Here is an 18,875-nt window from a genome sequence, read left to right on the forward strand (position 1 = left end):
AAATAACTTCTTTAGGAAGATAGTGTAACAATAAAGTGTGACCATATAGCAGCTTTTCCGATTTTATTTTTTTTATTTTTTATTTTTTTTCTCTTTCCGATTTTAGAAGTCAGATCGCCAAAAGAGGACTTCTGATTGGTCGCTGTGGGTTACATCGTTTTGCACATTCCTCTTTTCCTCACATTATAAACCCATAAGCGTGCTGGTTTCTGAATTATGAACGATGCCGCGCTGCACATTTCCCTGTGAAGGCGGCGCGGGGTATAGAAACGCTCAGTGATTTACTGCAAATCAATGGAACATCTGGAATTCACTGTGAATTCCATCTGCATTGTGTGCACAAGTTTACCTGGGTGGGTTGGGCACTGGCAAATTCTTGTTTCGGTTTAACGATGGTCAGTTCTAGTCTGAGCATGCAGCAGCCTCTTTCCTGCAGTCAGAGAACTCCGGCACACAGCACTCAGCATCTGTTCCCTGCTATAGCCCGCTGCAGAGGAATCATAATCCCGGAACTCAGGGCACATTTACATTCCACAGGTCTGATAAAGTGCCTGTCTGATTACCCATTCACTGCCTATTCCCTTCTCCCTGGCTACAGATTCCTTCTCTGCACTTTCCAGCAGCTCAGAGGTAAAGCCTGGATCGCTGTCTCTTCTACACCGCTTGGCCACTATGGCTAACTGAGGATCTCACCTCCTGCCCTGGCTTTGTGGGAATTTTCCCAGCCCCGGGTTCACCATGTCCAAGCCGTCACGTTTGGCCAGGCCCTTGTCAGCTAACGTAACGTCTAAGCTGCCTGTGAGCAGGATTGAAGATTTCAACAGCCGGTCAAGAAAAATCAGCTTAGGGGAGAAGATTCTCAGGGCTGGCAGCGAGGGGAGTCTTGTTAAGAAGCAACAGCAGGTGCAGGCGGCACACATACCAGCAAAGCCGCCTGGAGCCAACTCTGCCAAAGGTACGTCCTTGCCGTCTTTCCGTTATGATTCACCGTCTTCTTAGAATGTAATGATGGGATGATTCGGGATTGCATCTTAAGTTTTCTTAAAGATTACTGGCAGATGGTTTTTAGCTTCTCAGGTTATCTGTTGGTTTCTTTGGCCTACACCGAAGCAAGGGAAGCTCTCTGAAACTTTTAGATTGTGGCAACTTGATGGAAATGATAGCAATGAACTAGGTTCTGCGGAGTGGCGTGATATATGAAAGGACAGAGTCACATGTAGCTGGCGTTGACTAGGAGTCGGTGACCATATCTTGAACTGATCATACACGTCACAATCTGATTGTATTAACACCTTTACATCTACCACCAGCTAATTAGCGCAAAGGCCTGCCTGGTTGTATAATTGGTTTCAGTAGGTCATCACCTACAGCCACAATAGTTAGGGTGGCACAGTGGTGTAGTGGGTAGCACTCGTGCCTAGAAGTAAAAAGGGTAGCTGGTTTGAATCCCAACCATGACACTACCTGCCTGGAGTTTGCATGTTCTCCCTGTGTCTGCATGGGTTTCCTCCGGGTACTCTGGTTTCCTCCCACACTCCAAAGGCATGCTGGTAGGTTAATTGGCTTCTGTCCAAAAATTGGCCCTAGTATATGAATGTGAGTTGGGGATCTTGGATTGTGGGCTCCTTGAGGGTACTGACTGATGTGAGTGTGTGAAAAAATTGACTGCACTATAAAAGAGTACCTTAAATAAAGAATAATATAGATGAGCATCTTAGATGAGCCACGAAGTACAGGGATAGGACCAATTGTAGACACACACCCACACTCTCTCATGTTGTACTGGATGGACTTGTGTCTTTATTCAATGTAACTATCACGTTACATGATTTTGGTAAATCTAAAGCTGGCCATAGATGAATTGAAATTCTGGTGGTTCGGCAGGGACCAGACAAATTTTCGACCCATCTATGGCTGTCCCTGTTCATAAGAAGTAAACCTAACGGTTGGTTTCTCATGAACATGTAGGGTATGGGTCATGGGGTGATAGTCACATCCTCCATGCTAGGCACTTAGAACAGGTTCACTGCTTTATACACGGGGTACCTTTACTTGAACAGGCAATTAAACTTGATTAAACTCTCCCAATGTACTAAACATCACCTCGGTTACTTGTGCATTTAGGAGGGATGTGCAGAGCCCTTGCACTCCCCACCTGTCCAGCATATCACCGCTATCTTGCTCCCAGTAACAGTATTGGGTCCCTCTTCACCTAGTGCGTACTCCATGTGTGCACTTCATGAACTCTTCCTCTTACGTACCTGTGTACAGGATGAGGGCCTTGGTGGCGCAGATCTGGCCCGTTGCTATAGGAGGCAGATCATTGCAGAAGGAATGTTGATAACCTCTCCCTTGCTGTAAGAGGCTGTCTCACCTGTCACATGTACACGCTTCATGACCGGCTGCTAGAGAAACCTCCATTACCCTTGGTAACCTCTGTATCTTCACACTGTATTAACTCTTGTACCGTTGTCTTCATTCCCCAATGTAGTTAGTGGCCAGAGATGTAACTATGTGTGTCGGTTATTTGAGTAACTTCAGACCAGGCAGAGGTAAAGTTTCAAATGCTTTACTTGAATAAATAAATATGATGACATATACAGACAACAGTCCAAAATAAGTGCAGTCTTTTCGGAACATCTCTAATTCCTAACGTCAGGCTGGAGGCTGCCCCAGCATACCTGCATTAGAAAGAGTCCATTCTTGGCAGAGTCCATGGATGGTATCTTCAGGAAGAACTACAAGTCCGAGGATCTCTTTCCGACTGTAGCAAGGTCTTAAAGGCACGTGTGCAAGTGTGCATTAGTTGACATCCTGGCCTCGGCATCTTCAACCGGCCGAACAAGACGCATCCGGCAGCAATCTTAGACTTCCATTAGCTCCCTCTAGGTACAAGCCACTGTCCCTTTTTTAATGCACAGAACCAGTGGGTCAGACCCAGGAAAACCTGCCAAGAAAAGGACCGAGAAACTCAATTAACTCTAAACTTCCTGGCTGGGGCTGCATTAAACAATACCTACCTCCAAAAGAGACTGCTGGAAAATTTCAGTTCGGGCACCGCTGCAGATGAAGATCAGTGTATTCTGACAGGTGAGGAATCCCTGTTGTCAAAATGCAAAGCCACAGCGGGGAGGAATCCTCCATCTACCCTCCTGATCAGAGGGCTAGCTGATCAAAAAAACAAAAAACAATCCATCACCTGAACTTCCAGTCCCACCCATTTGCAACAGTCATTACGGTGGTCAGGCTAAGACTGATAAAGGTTTTCTGTTTGTTTTTTTGCATAACCAATCATGCATCAACTCAGCAATGTGAATGAGCCCATAAAGACAATCCACTCTTCTTGGTACCTATTTTGCAGCCTCATGTCTCATTAACTTTAATGGCATCCCAGTTTTATTCCATAGGGTTCAATATTGCGTTGGCCCACCCTTTGCAGATATAACAGCTTCAACTCTTCTGGGAAGGCTGTCCACAAGGTTTAGGAGTGTGTCTTTGGGAATGTTTGACCATTCTTCCAGAAGCGCATTTGTGAGGTTAAGTACTGATGTTGGACGAGAAGGCCTGGCTTGCAGTCTCCACTCTAATTCATCCCAAAGGTGTTCTGTTGGGTTGAGGTCAGGACTGTCTGCAGGCCAGTCAAGTTCCTCCAAACTCGTTCATCCATGCCTTTATGGATCTTGCTTTGTGCACTGGTGCGTAGTCATGTTGGAACAGGAATGGGCCGTCCCCAAATTGTTCCCACAAAGTTGGTAGCATGAAATTGTCCAAAATATCTTGGCATGCTGACAACTTAAGAGTTCCCCTGCAATAGAACTAAGGAGTCAAGCTCAACCCCTGAATAACAATCCCACACCATAATCCTCCCGCCACAAAATGATTTGGACCAGTGCGCAAAGCAAGGTCCATAAAGACATGGATGAGCGAATTTGGGGTGGAGGAACTTGACTGGCCTGCACAGAGTCCTGACCCCAACTCGAACACCTTTGGGATGAATTAGAGTGGAGACTGCTAGCCAGGCCTTCAGTGGCTGACCTCACAAATGTGCTTCTGGAAGAATGGTCAAACATCCCCATAGACACACTCCTAAACCTTGTGGACAGCCTTCCCAGAAGACTTGAAGCTGTTATAGCTACAATGGGTTGGCCAACTCAATATTGAACCCTACGGACTAAAGCCTCGTACACACGATCAGATATTCAGATGACCGTTCATCCGTTTTTTATTACATGCTAGTCTCATGTTGAAAGTGAAGTGGTTACTCACCATACGAAAAATCTCGTACTTTAGAAGTAACGTAATGTGTTGTCTAATTTTATATGTGCTCTTTAGTTTCTGAGCATGCGTAGTCTTGCTCTTACGTTTTTATTTCGTATGAAAACCGTACTAATCAAACGAAAATCGGACGTAGAGTTCACGTACAACAAAAATGTTATAGTCTGCACGAAAAAACGGAATCGGCTGTCGAAAGCACCATACTAACGATCCGAAAATCAGCAGATCGTTCGTGGGACTAAATATTTCTTCTGATTTTCGTATCGTGTGTATGGGCCTTAAGACTGGGATGCCATTAAAGTTCATGTTTGTGTAAAGGCAGGCGTCCCAATACTATTGACAATATAGTGCATATCTGTACATGGTGCGTACAGCTGTGTATGTTCACTTTACAATATATTTGTACAGAACGATCGTTCGGCTGTCATAACTTCAGAGCCTCGTCTTATTTACCGTCAGGAAGTCTCTGCATTTTCGATCGGTCTTTTGCTGTCAGAGAAATCATCTTTCTGTACAGTGTGTGATCCAAAGATAATGAAACATTAAACAATCCCCGCAGCCAAGGTTAGCGCAGACCCCATTCGGGAGAACATCAGACTGTGTTATGCGGCTCATGAATGGCCTCATCAAAGCGACAGATAAATAAACTGTACCCGTGGGCCGATGACGGGGGAAACAGGAAAACATTATTAGTCAGATTTCTAGGAAGTTTGTTTTAGATTGCTAAAAATGTTTCTTGGATAAAGAGAATGCTGTAGGCAATATGTTCGTTTTTAGTTAATGTGCAGCTTGAAAAGGTCACGTGCTCGGAGTGCAAAGTGCTTGTCTATAGCTGCTGGCGGCAGGCTGTGCGGCTGCACATTCAGTGCATTAGGCCGTTCCATAGAAGATATTAGACTATACACGGGGCGGACACGATCACAGGCACATTGCATGAAACAAGGAGTTTAAAGCTGAACTGCAGGCAAGCTAAATGCACAGAGGAATCACATATAAGGAAGCTGTTTTTGCACCTGTGTATCTGTATTTTTGCAGAACTATCCAGTGCTGAGATTTACCCAGCCCTGTCGTACATTTTGGAGGATGACAGTGTTCATAAACCATTACGGTTGTAGACTGCAGGAGGAATGCTGTGATGTTCTCTTTCCACCACCAGCCTGCTGGTTCAGCAGTAAAGGAGCAGCAGGAGTTTGAGGAGCTCATCTCCCTGCTCACTGTTTTCTCCTCTTATATCAGCATTAGGGATCAGGGGAATATTGAAGAGGAAGTTTTTTTTTTTTTTTTTTTTTTTATTCTTTTTATTTCGTTTTGCCATAAAAATGCAAAACAAGGAAGTTTGATCTTTAAAGTGTTACTAAATCCCGGACCCTGCATTCACTATATCTGATCTCTCACAGTACACAGAACATGCAAATATTTTAGTAAATATAAACTGCCAAATACCTTTTCTCATCAACAGTATATAGCAGTCTTGGGACTTCTAGCAGTGTCCGGTTAAAGCTTGTAGGAGGACTTTTTATTCTACTCTGACTGTCCTAGGAGGCTGCAGGACCCCTGACCCTCTGTGCGGACAGTGCTGATTAGCCCTGTGCTGATCACATGCACCCTCCCCGAAAAAAACTCCCTAGCAATTCACACCAAACTGAGCATGTGCAGAGTGACTCCAAAGGCTCTTTCTTATCAGAAGATAGAACAGTGGAAGAAGGGGGGGATCAGAGAAGACAGGATCAAACAGCCTTTTTTACACAACGTGGAGGATTAACCCCTTAGGTTCCACTGTGAGTATACCAATCATGCTTTACTGCATTTACAGACTGATTTTACTGTTGTGGGCTTAGTAACACTTTAATCTGAACCCTATTGAACTTAATGGGAGCTGAATCTTTAGGGTCCATACACACTGGCTTGAAGAAGCGTTTAGGAGAGTTTAGCATTTTTTTCTGTCAGAACCCCGCTTTTAAAAATGCAAAACATAAGTGGTTACCAACCTTTTCGGACCTCACGTAACCACTAAATTTACCATTTTGAATCCCGCAAACCACTAATATGAATTTTACATGCCTTATACACACAATGCTCCGGCTCTGTGCCCCCCTACCCCTGGATCATACTGCTGCCTTATAGACACAATGCTTCGGCTCTCTGCCCCCCTACCCCTGGACAGGGCTGGACTGGGACAAAAATTTGGCCCTGAACTTCATCCAGACCAGCCCACTTTAATTTTGCAAACAAGCACAAAAACTGTTTATAAAACTATAAGAAATTGTGCAAAAAAAACATAAATAGTATAATATAAGGAGTCCTCACTAACCTCTTTTATTATTTCACTTATTCTCCTCTGTATTTTTCTCATCTTTCTCACATCACTGCGTGAAGTTGAGGGCGAGCCACGCAGCCATTACTTTGTCACTGAAACCGGCCCACTGAGCCATCGGCCCACGTGAAACTCCCTGTAGTCCCAATGACCAGTACATGCCTGCCCCTGGATCATACTGCTGCCTTATAGACACAATGCTTCGGCTCTCTGCCCCCCTACCCCTGGATCATACTGCTGCCTTATACACACAATGCTTTGGCTCTCTGCCCCCTACCCCTGGATCATACTGCTGCCTTATACACACAATGATCCAGCTCTCTGCCCCCCTATCCCTGGATCATACTGCTGCCTTATACACACAATACTCCGGCTCTCTGTCCCTTCCCCTCCTGCACACTGCATCACACTGCTGCCTTGAACAGACTCATCATTGGATCTCACCTCCATATCTAGCCATGTGCTGGAGCTCTGTGCTCCCTCCCACAGTGTTCTTCTTCACCTCCCGCTCTCTGCACTACTCCCGGCGCCTCCCTCTGAATTCACAGGAGATTGAACTACAATGGAGGCATCGGTTATCTATGCACACTGACCAGATTAACTGTCGGTGCACATTGAGAACAACACTGAAAACAACATTGTGCAGTATACCTCTGCCATAATGTTGATTTGCGAAGGCACCCCTGGAAACCACCAAAACTTTGTTGTGAACCATTAATGGTCCATGGACCACTGGGTGGCGATCGCTACTCTAAACAGCATAATGTGCATGGACACAGGATAACATTAGTTGCTTCTACAGAAAAAATGCTAAACCCCTCTAGGAGCAACGTTTTTTAAGCCAGTGTGCATGGACCTTTAAAATCAATTCTGGCCATTTTCAAGCCTTATGCCCCATACACACGGTCGGAAATTCTGACGGAAAAAGTCAGATCGGATTATGTTGTCGGAAAATCCGATCGCATGTGGGCTCTATCGGACTTTTTCTGTCGGAACTTCCGACGGAAAAAGTTTGAGAGCTGGATCTAAAATTTTCCGACAGTAAAATCCGATCTGACTTTTTCCGATCGTGTGTGGAGAAAAACGACGCACAAAGTGCCACGCATGCTCAGAAAACATTTGGAGACGAAAGCTATTGGCTACTGCCCTCTATGTAGTCCCGTCGTACGTGTATAATGTCACCTCGTTCCGAACGATCGGATTTTCCAACAACTTTGTGCGACCATGTGTATGCAAGACAGGTTTTGGCCAAAATTCGTCAGAGAAAATCCGACGGATTTTGTGGTCCGAATGTCCGACCGTGTGTATGGCGCATAATATGCGAGAGATTGTCAAACAAATGGAATGGGAGACTTAGCACTGCCAGGGATGACATGTACCAAAAAAAAAAAAAAACATTTTACAGGAAGCTGCACTATTAATAAAGCTTAAAGGTGAATTTCAGGTATGGATATTTTATGCTTAGTTATATTGATCCAGCTTGGACCAATGTAACTATGCATATACCATACCTAGCCGATCTCCCTGGATGCTGGAAATCACTGAAGTACACAGCGCTACTCCACTGATCTCTACTTGCTTTCAGGTCCCAAGTTACATTGTGAACACAGGAGGTTGGCTGCTCAACACGGGCACCATTCAGAGAATGCTTTACAGAAATCTTTAACCACTTCAATACTGGGCACTTAAAGCGGGGTTCCACCCTAAAGTGGAACTTCCACTGATCGGAACCCTCCCCCCCTCCAGTGTCACAATTGGCACCTTTCAGGGGGGAGGGGGGTGAAGATACCTGTCAAAGACAGGTATTTACACCCACTTCCGGGCATAGACTCCCGTGGGAGTCTACGCCATTTCCTGTCCTGCCGCGCTGTCTGCTGGGACACACACGGGTCTCAGAGACAGCGCGGACAATTCCTATCGCGCTGCGCGACTCCCGCATGCGCAGTAGGGAACCGGGAAGTGAAGCCAATTCGCTTCACTTCCTGATTCCCTCACCTAGAATGGTGGCGGCAGCAGCCGAGAGCCGAGCGATCGATCGATCGGCCTCGGCTGCCGGCATCGCTGGAACCCGGGACAGGTGAGTGTCCATTTATTAAAAGTCAGCAGCTGTAGTATTTATAGCTGCTGGCTTTTAATATTTTTTTGTAGGTGGAATCCCTCTTTAAACACCTTCCTGCCGAGACCAATTTTGAGCTTTCAGCGCTGTCGCACTTTGAATGACAATTGCGCAGTCATGCTACACTGTACCTAAATGACATTTTTATCATTTTTTTCCCACAAATAGAGCTTTCTTTTGGTGGTATTTGATCACCTCTACGGTTTTTATTTTTTGCTAAACAAATAAAAAAAGACTGAAAATTTTGAAAAAAATATATTTTTTTGTTTCAGTTTCAAAACTTTGTAAATAAGCACGTTTTCTCCTTCACTGATGGGCACTGATGGGGCTGCACTGATGGGCACTGATAAGGCGGCACTGATGGGCACCAATGAAGTGGCACTGATGAGGTGGCATTGATGGACACTGATATGTGGCACTGATAGGTGGCACTGATAGGCGACACGGATGGGCACTGATAGGTGGCACAAATTAGCACTGATAGCTGGCACGGATTGGCATGGATGGCCATGGATAGGTGGCACAGATAGGCATGGATAGGCTGCATGGATGGGCACTGATAAGTGGCACGGATGGGCACTGATAGGCGGCATTGTATTGTATTATATTGTACTGATGCATGCCAATCAGTGCCAAACAATAATGCATGCCAATCAGTATTACCGAGATCGTAGTGACTGACACCCTGCAACAACAATTGCCGCGATGCACGCCCCCGGGGGCACGCAGCAGCTCAAAATCCTGATCACGTCATATGACGTCCGGTCAGGATTTTGAAACCACTATGCCGCCTTGTTTCTGCTATAGGGGGGGCAGCAAGTGGTTAAAGTGAAACATTAAAAGCCCAACTCGGTGCAATTAAAAAAGTATCTCTTGTAGTGGGGCTGTGTCCGCACTGCAAATGTTAATTGCTCATGCTGGTTTAGGCCAGGGGTGCTCAATCCATGGCCCACGACCTCAAACCAGGGAAGTGCATGCCCAGGGTCAGCAACCGACACTAACCGGGACAGGTGTTGGCACTAAAAAGGAAGCATTGGCTTATGCAGCTCCCTCCATGGTTTTCTGCTCCCTCTGCTGCTGGCGCCGACTCACTCTACTGATGCTCTGGGCTTGCTGACTTGCCATTCCAGAGCATCAGAGTGGAGGGAGCAGGAAACCACGGAGGGAGCAAGTGCTGCATAAGCCAATGCTTCCTTTTTAGTGCCGGTGTCCTATCATATAAGGTCCTCCATCCGATAGTGTCCGCTGCGTACTGCGCATGCGCAGTACACAGCAACACAGATTCCGAAAATTGGCGAGGATGAACGGCGCCTGTGCCGTGAGTCCAGGTTCTATCCCCACTATCCAAGTGGACATAGTAGGAATATAAAAGAGCCGAGCGCAGCGAGGCCGAGCCCGAAGCGCGGCGAGCGAATATTCACAACCCTATGTCCGCTTGGATGGGGAGGCTACCACCTCCACTCACGGCGCAAGCGCCGTTAAGCTTCAGAGATTTTCCGAAGCTTCGTCTGCTCCGTACTGCGCATGCGCAGTATGGGGCGGACACTATATGATGGCCGGACACTATATGGCAGAACACCGGCTCCTGTCCCAGGTGGAGAGATACCAAGTTCGCTCTGCCTGGAAAAGGAGCCTGGGATACAGTGCTTGCTTCCTTGTTCCGCCAATGCAGACTTCAATTATATCCCGCAGGTTGAATGCAGGAGTTTTGGTGCACTTTCAGAAAGTGCACCACACCCTCAAGATGTAAAAGAAGCAAGGATACCGCTGGTGCTCTGTGCTGTGTGCTGCACCCGTGGTGTGGGTAAACCACAGCGTATCAGTGTGAAAGCACCCTTATAGGGGTTTGGGGGGCAGTAAAACCCCATAGTTCATTGTAGCCAACGACTAGTTACCAAATCACTTAGGTGGCCCTTGGTCTTCATAAGGTTGAGCACCCCTGATGTATTCAATGCATTACAGCAGAACCAATATGTACAAAGAATAGAAAATACAATTTAAACTGACAGTAAATTACATGCAGCACATCTGATTGGCTCCCAGTCCTGCTTCTCCCTCTCCAAATGTTGATGGATTGGTGATGGCAAGAATCTTATACCAGATCAGATTAAGGTGCTTACAGTAATTGCATTTACATCATATATTTAAATTATATATTAGTGAATACAGAACACTAAATCAAGAACAAAGCCACTCCGCAATGTAACAAACAATTTTTATTTTTTTATAATAGTTTGAGAACCAGTTGGAGAAAAAGTGAAAAATTACACAAAGAGAAACCTAACCCTAAAAAACATCTAAAATTGTTTATATCGCACAGAAGGCATCCTCACCTCTCAGTCCGTATATATATATGAAAAGAAATAAAATATTCACATGGAATTCTCCATTTACTAGTGATGCATAATTAACCACCCCAATCTAGTATAACCTAATAAGAGCAATGCACAGATGAGGTTATTTATTAATAAATATAGAGGTGCATTAATTTGTGTCTTTTATACTTGACTGGAGTTTAGCTTTAAAGCCCTTTAAAGCCTAACTGAAGTCACAGAAATGTATTAATGTGGATCTGAAATTTAAAAAAGTAAAGGTTTGCTATGGTAAAGTGAACATGTAAATATGTTACTGTGTCTAAGAAGTGTCCTGAAATATTTACGTTTCGTCTGGGAAAATAGTAGAACACTTCCTAGTATGTGAGAGTACCTAGGCATCTCTGTGCCTACAGCATCATAACTGTATCTCTGCAGTGTGAGATCTGAGGAACTGCTCCATCTGAATGCTAGTTTTAGTAGATCTGGAGGTTTGGTGATGTTACTACTGTTCTGCTCAGTGTTTTCCTTGCTGGAGGGTCTGAAATGAGGAAGCAAAGCCCTGCCTCTACCAAGATGGCTACCTCCAAACAGGGACACTGTCCTCCTTGCTGACCTCTGTTCTGCATCTGCTGACCCCTGTCCTCTGATCTGCTGATGCCGGTCCATCTGCCTTGCTACAGTTTAGATCTTAGACATGCCTATCTGCAGCAAACAATTCAAAGTGTTCGCCTCCTAAAGTGACCATGCCAGTGACCAAAAACATTTAAAGTAATTGTAAAGTCTTGTTTAAAAAACAAAAAACAAACATTTTATACTTACCTGCTCTATGCAGTTGGTTTTGCACAAAGCAGCCCAGATCCTCCTCTTCGTGGGTCTCTCTTCTGTGCTTCTGGCCCCTCCCCCTTTTTGATTACCCCCACAGCAAGCTGGTTGCTATGGGGGCCTCCGAGTCGAGCCAGAGCTCCCTGTGTCCATTCAGACATGGAGCTGTGACCCCACCCCTCTCTCTCCTGATTGGCTGAATGATTTTGATTGACAGCAACTGAAGCCAATCGCGCCATGCTGCTGTCTCAGTCAATGAGGAGGGAAGTCTCAGGCAGCTTAAACAATCCTGCAACATAGCTGGATAAAGATGGGCTCAAGTAAGTATTAGGGGGGCTGCTACACACAGAAGGTTTTTTTTTTTTTATCTTAATGCAAAGAATGTATTAAGATTAAAAAAAAAAACACTTCTGCCTTTACAATCCCCTTAAGCCAGGCAGCACCTGTTAAAGAAGAACATTTATACTTACCTGGTCTAATGTCTGTTACTGGAATCTTCTTACTGGTGCAGCGATACATCGCTCAAAAGATCTTTACATCGGACACATTTCTGGCAGTGTCAAATGCTGGCATCCTCCTGCCGAGCCCTACATCACTAATGTGTTCTGCAGTGATTAAAGTAATGGAAACCCCTTGAAATGTGTTGCCAGGTCCTGCCCCTGGATCTGGATGCACTGGTGAAAGACAGAAATCGCTGAATCCTCCTAAGCCTCGTACACACGATCAGATTGTTGGCCAACAAAACCATGGAATTTTGTCCGAAGGGCGTTGGCCCAAACTTGTCTTGCATACACACGGTCACATACTTGTTGCCCAACAATTACGAACTTAGTAACGTACTACGTTGTTTTTTTAGCTCTTTGGCACCACCCTTTGGGCTCCTTCTGTTAATTATTGTGTTAGTAGAAGTTTGGTGAGTGTTGTTTGGCGCTTTTCATTTCACGCTTTTCAGTTAGTTTCTGAACGACCATTTGTCAACCAGCATTGTTGCGGAATCGGAAGAGATAACGTGTTATTTATTTTTGGCCTTGAAGTTATTGCTTTGACATTATTTATATTATATTTTCTATATTTTTGCATGCATAGAATGCACTTTTTGGTTAAGTTCTATTGGCAGATAGCATGTGTAATTTTATTTGTTTTCTTTTTTAAAGCACAATAAAAAAATTGTGGAGAATAATACTTGGCTATGTGTTTTACTTCAAATGACAGTTTGGGAGTAGGCAGGTACATTGTAAAAAATACAATATAAAATTAAGAAGGGACACCAACATAGTTGTATCTTTGATATAAAAAACTACGGGATAATGGTGTTGTGACTTGACCAAAAAAATAAAAAAAACATAATATTATTCTATACAAAGGCTATACAAAAAAAATAGCCTTTTAAATACGTTTGCAATAACTCCATCAGTATCACCAGCAAAGCAGCTTCATTATTATCCCAATAAGAGAATGTGTGCTGCATTTTGACATTTCATAAGTTGCCATGTCACGAATGTGAATTCTCCATTACAAACGCTAGTTTACCAGACCGACCGCTTCTGGCTTGTCCTTGCTTCTGAGCATGCTTGTTTGTACTTTGGACTTTTGTCCGCAGAAAATTTGAAAACCTGCTAGCCAACATTTGTTGGCGAAAATGCACCAACAATTGTCAGATGAAGCATACACATGCTCCCATTTACCGACAGCAACAAAACAAAACAAAACAAAACATCTGGAGTGCCAAGGTTCGCCATCACTGGTATAATCTATCTCAGTCAGTCCCACTACTAGCCACAGTATGCAGGCTGCACCTCCTTGGCTCCCTCTGGCCTTGTGTGTACTGGTCAGGGGCGGACTGACAATCGGGCCACTCAGGCACTGCCCGAGGGCCCCGAGCCACAAGGGGGCCCCATCAGGGTTGCCAGCCTCAGAAAAAACCAGGGACAGTATGTAAATATCTGTGTTTTTTTTTTACATCTGTCTCTGAAATGTCCCTTACCGACATCCTTTTGGTCTAAAATTACCAAGATTATAGCTGCCCCACCTCTCCAGTACCTTCTTAGCCAATAGAAACATGTCTGTGTATACTGTGTGATTGTATACAGTGTGTGTGTATACTGTGTGGCCCCATGATCTCGGATTGCCTGGGGGCCCCATAATCTCCTATTGCCCGGGGCCCCATGAGTTGTCAGTCCACCCCTGGTACTGGTGCAAACTGGGAAATCGTGAGTTGCAACATTGTTTTTAATAAGAATTTCCCTATTCTATTGCACAAGATCTGTGTATTCTTGTCTTTGCACTATCTATGTATGTATCTGTCTCTTCTTCCCGTATATACTGGTCTGGATGTTCTGTAGACAGGTTCTCTTGAAGCCACTTTCTTCTTATCTCCTACCATACTGTGTTTCTCACTGACATTTCCTTCTTGTGACACCTTCAAAATCATTGCAGCTGATTTCAGCAGGCAGAAAGGAAGACCAGAGAATAGAAAACAATACATTCCTCACTTATCGCTATCACGCGTAGGAGCAGATGGGATTTTTACTAGAAATGCCTTTCCATTTTTCGAATTTAGTTACACATAAAATTTGCAGTTGGGTTTGTTTTATGAGAAATGTGACAGTGCTTGTTTCATTGGGAGAAACAGCAATGTGAGACTTCTATTGATTGTAGAAATAAGCTCAGTGAATCGCTCCGCACACCGCCAGCCAGGGCCATCGGGAGATACTCTACAATGAATAAGTCAAGAGGGTCCGCAGTCAATATTTTCACACCTTTGCACATTTTGCTGGCAGTGTAACAGCCTCAGTGTGAGCGAATAGTGGATTGAGAGCACCTGACATGTACAGTAACATTTAATAAAACCGGTTTGTTTTCACACTGCAGTAATTGAGTTTGCAAAGATGCAGTTCAGCCATCATAGTCAGAGCTTAGGGAATGTTCCAACAGCAATTCCTTAAAAAAAAAGTCAAATATACTAAAGTCAAGTGTTTTTTTTTTTTAATTTAATTTTCGCATGGCAAGTGATGCTTATTTAGTGAAACTGCAGCATCTTGCTGATGACTTTTGTGCCATGCAGTCTACCTGTTGACTGCAATAGAATGGAGCAGGGGTAGAAACATAAATGTGCCCAGCCAATTGCATTAGGGTGTGCACCCCAAAGCTCAATCCCATATGTGTGTGCATGTGTATATAATCTGACAGTGTCCATATAACAGTGGGCAGTGGGCAATGGACTGTGTCTGTATTTTTTTTTTATTATTATTATTATTATTATTTTTTTGTTTTATTTTTTTACAATATTTTTAGGAGCTTCTTTAAGGGGCTTTGGTGAAATACCAGGGGTCCAAACAGGGGGAATCTGCACCACATAAGGTTATTAGGGTGTGCCCAGGCACACCTGGAACACCCTGTGCGCACACCTATGGGTATGAACAACACTTTTTGAATGATCAGACTATAAGTAGAATGGTAGGAGGAGTGAGTCTAGGCTAGGGAACATAGAAAAGAAGATCTACTTACCTGATCCTCCATGCTGCTAAACTAGTCCCTGTTGTGTACTTACGGTAGTATATTTGACATACAGAGGGGATGCATTATGCATTTTTTTTTTTTAAGGGGATGCATTTTTTAACATCTTCATCTCTATAAGGGTCCTTTCACATGGGGCGGATCAGTGCTGATCCGCCCCGTGGATATCCGCTTGCTCAGCGGGGATCGCCCGAGCGATCTCCGCTGAGCAGGAAGATGACAGGTCTGTCTCTGCACACTACGCAGGGACGGACCTGTCACAGCGCCGTTCTCCCCTATGGGAGATCGGATGACGACGGACCGCAGTGTCCGTCGTCACCCGATCCAATGGAAAAATAGCTTTTTCCTCCGTCACACTTTTTCGGATCGGAGCGGGTCGGATGTCAGCGGACATGTCACCACTGACATCTGACGCTCCATAGACCTCTATGGAGCATCCGTTCAGGTCCGCCTGAAAAACTGCCAGGCGGAACCTGAACGGATCGTCCGTGTGAAAGGGGCCTAAGACATTGGGGGGCTTATTTACTAAAGCTGGAGAGTGCAAATTCTGATGCAGCTGTGCACAGAAATCAATCAGCTTCCATTTCTTTTTTTGTCAAAACTTAATTGAACAAGCTGAAGTTTGAAGCTGATTGGCTAAATGCACAGCTGCACCTGATTTTGCACTCTCCAGTTTTAGCAAGTCAACCCCAATATTTTTTCAGTAATGATCATGTAGTAATTATTCATCATCAATGACCAGGAGAGAAATCTAGACAGTAAAAATTGTGGTGCCCCTTACATTGGTGTCAAGTTGGGCTACTGTATTTAGATTAGTGGTCAATATAGTATCCCCGTACATTGGAGGTCGGTGATGTAATTTCCCTTTCATTTGTGGTCAGTGGAGAAATGCTACTTACATTGGTGGTTGGTGGGGAAAGTTCTTTTACTTAGTGAATAGTGGAGAAATAATTTGTCAAGTGGCTGTAAGTGGGTGGTTCCTGCATGTTTAACCACTTCAGCCCTGGACGAATTTAACCCCTTCCTGACTGGGCCATTTTTTGTGATACGGCACTGTGTCGTTTTAGCTGACAATTGCATGGTCGGCGACACTGTACCCAAACAAATTTGATGTCCTTTTTTTTCCCCACAAATAGAGCTTTCTTTTGGTGTTATTTGATCACTTCTGTGGTTTTTATTTTTTGCGCTATAAACAAAAAAAGAACCCCTTTAAGAGCTGTGGGCAGAAGTGATGTTTTGACGTTGCTTCCACCCTGCAATTGTATGGAGCCGAGTGAGGGCCATCTTCCCCTCACTCAGCTCCATGCAAAGCAGGGGAGCAAATGCCATCACCTCCGCCGCTGCTGGCGGCTCCGGTAAGTCAGGAATGTGACAGCAGGTACGTGGCGGGAGGGGACCTCACCTGTCACCGATAAAAGTGATCTCGTGGCGAATCTGCTGCTGAGACCACTTTTATCTGAAAGAGGACCGTCCAGGATACTGGAGTTATGGCAGCTAGCGGCTGCCAAAACAACGATATTCCACTTCTAAGTGCTGCCGTATAATGACAGCGGGCGGTCCATAAGTGGTTAAGAGGTTAAAGTGGAACTTCACTCTCTAAATGAACATTGACTATTTGCAATCCTTGCGTTGCTACCATTAAGTAAATAGACATATTTACAAGTCATATTTACTTGTGTCAAACTTTTTTTTTCTTTTTTTTGCATTTCTTCAGTTACTTCCTGGTTTCCAGGCCTAGACAAATGATGTCATACATCCCCAGTAGTCTTTAGGAGAGGAGGAGGGGTTTTCAGCTAAACTCACCCTCTTGCCAGCTTGCCTGAGCTAAGGGCAGTTTGCTTTGAATATTATAAATTAATAGCATTTTTGGTTTGTGGTGCTCAGATACAGTGCAGTTCTGCTTTAATGGCTTAACTGAGTATTTACTTTCAGAGAAATACCCTTTATTGACTTGCAGGGACTTTGACTAATTGCATATCAAAGTCATTTTCTCTTCTGGGAGTGTCTAATTGCTGCCTGTGCTGGTGGAGCTCCTACTTTCACCTTCATTTTAAATAGAAGGTGGGGGAGGAGGGAAGGGGAATACTACAGAGTGTTCCTTCAGTGACACCTTCAAAGTGATTTAAAGTCTAGTTTAAAAAATAAAAAAATAACTAACATGTTATACTTACCTCCTTTGTGCAGTTGGTTTTGCACAGAGCAGCTCAGATCCTCCTCTTCTTGAGTCCCTCCTTGTTGCTCCTGGCCCCTTCCTCCTATCGAGTGCCCCCCACATTCAGCAGCTTCCCATGGGTGCACCCGAGCTAAGTCATAGCTCTGTGTGTCCATTCAGACACAGAGCCCTGACCCGGCCTGCCCGCTCTCTCCCCTGATTGCCTGACAGCCGCGGAAGCCAATGTCCTTGTTGCCATGTCTCAGCCAATCAGGAGGAGTGTCCTGGACATTAGGGGGTGCTGGGGCAGCTGCTACACACAAAAATATTTTTTTATATTAATGCATAGAATTCATTAAGATTAAAAACCTTCTGCCTTTACAACTCCTTTAAGTCTGGTCATCCAAGATAGTGGCACCCAACACCAGATTATCCATGGAAGAAGAAGGTTCTCATCCAAGATTTGATGGTACATTGCCCCGTCCATCGTCCCTGTGATTTCATAAAGTTGTCCTGTCCCCCCAAGTCCGAATAAACACCCCCAAAGCATAATGTTTCTACCTCCATGTTTAATAGTGGGGATGGTGTTCTTGGGGTCATAGGCAGCATTCCTCCTCCAAAAACAGTGAGTTGATGCCAAAGAGCTTGATTTTGGTCTCCTCTGACCACAACACTTTCACCCAGTTCTCCTCTGAATCATTCAGATGTTCATTAGCAAACTTCAGAGGGGCCTGTACATGTTCTTTTTTGAGCAGGGGGGCCTTCTGGGCATTGCAAGATTTCAGTCCTTCACATGGTAGTGTATTACCAATTGTTTTCTTGGTGACTATTGTCCCAGCGGCCTTGAGATCATTGACAAGATTTTCCCGTGTGGTTCTGGGCTGATTCCTCACCGTTCTCACGATCATTGAAACTCCATGAGGTGAGATTTTGCATGGAGCCCCAGAACGAGGGAGATTGACAGTTATTTTGTGTTTCTTCCATTTGCAAATAATCGCGCCAGCTGTTGTCAGCCTGTCACCAAGCTGCTTGCTTATGGTCTTGTAGCCCATTCCAGCCTTGTGTAGATTTACAATCCTGTCCCTGACATCCTTGGACAGCTCTTTGGTCTTGGCTATAATGGAGAGATTGGAATCTGATTGATTGCTTCTGTGGACAGGTGTCTTTTATACAGGTAACAAGCTGAGATTAGGAGCACTCCCTTTAAGAGAGTGCTCCTAATCTCAGCTACCTGTAAAGAAAATGCCTGGGAGCCAGAAATCTTGCTGATTGATACGGGATGAAATACTTATTTCACTCATTAAAATGTAAATCAAATTTATAACTTTTTTGAAATGTGTTTTTCTGGATATTTGTGTTCTTATT

At 44.5% G+C, this 18,875-nt stretch overlaps 1 protein-coding gene across 7 annotated transcripts in view; it reads left to right on the plus strand.

The window, feature by feature from the left end:
* Positions 1–18,875, plus strand: part of KIAA1217 (KIAA1217 ortholog) — a 954,123-nt gene that overhangs the window by 263,036 nt on the left and 672,212 nt on the right. For 2 of the 7 annotated variants that reach the window (XM_077490967.1, XM_077490970.1), the window contains exon 1: positions 470–955. The exons of 1 other annotated variant lie outside the window; for it this stretch is intronic. In XM_077490967.1, coding sequence (XP_077347093.1) covers positions 739–955 — 217 coding nt within the window. In that variant the 5' untranslated portion in view covers positions 470–738. Of the gene's footprint in view, positions 1–467; positions 956–18,875 lie in introns of those variants that run through there. 4 more of the 7 variants (XM_077490969.1, XM_077490968.1, XM_077490980.1 and 1 more) reach the window with 3 other exon arrangements.

The sequence above is a fragment of the Lithobates pipiens genome, unplaced genomic scaffold, assembly GCF_037356315.1.
Source record: "Lithobates pipiens isolate NorthernLeopardFrog02 unplaced genomic scaffold, aLitPip1_a1.2 Scaffold_19, whole genome shotgun sequence".
Classification (NCBI taxonomy): domain Eukaryota; kingdom Metazoa; phylum Chordata; class Amphibia; order Anura; family Ranidae; genus Lithobates; species Lithobates pipiens.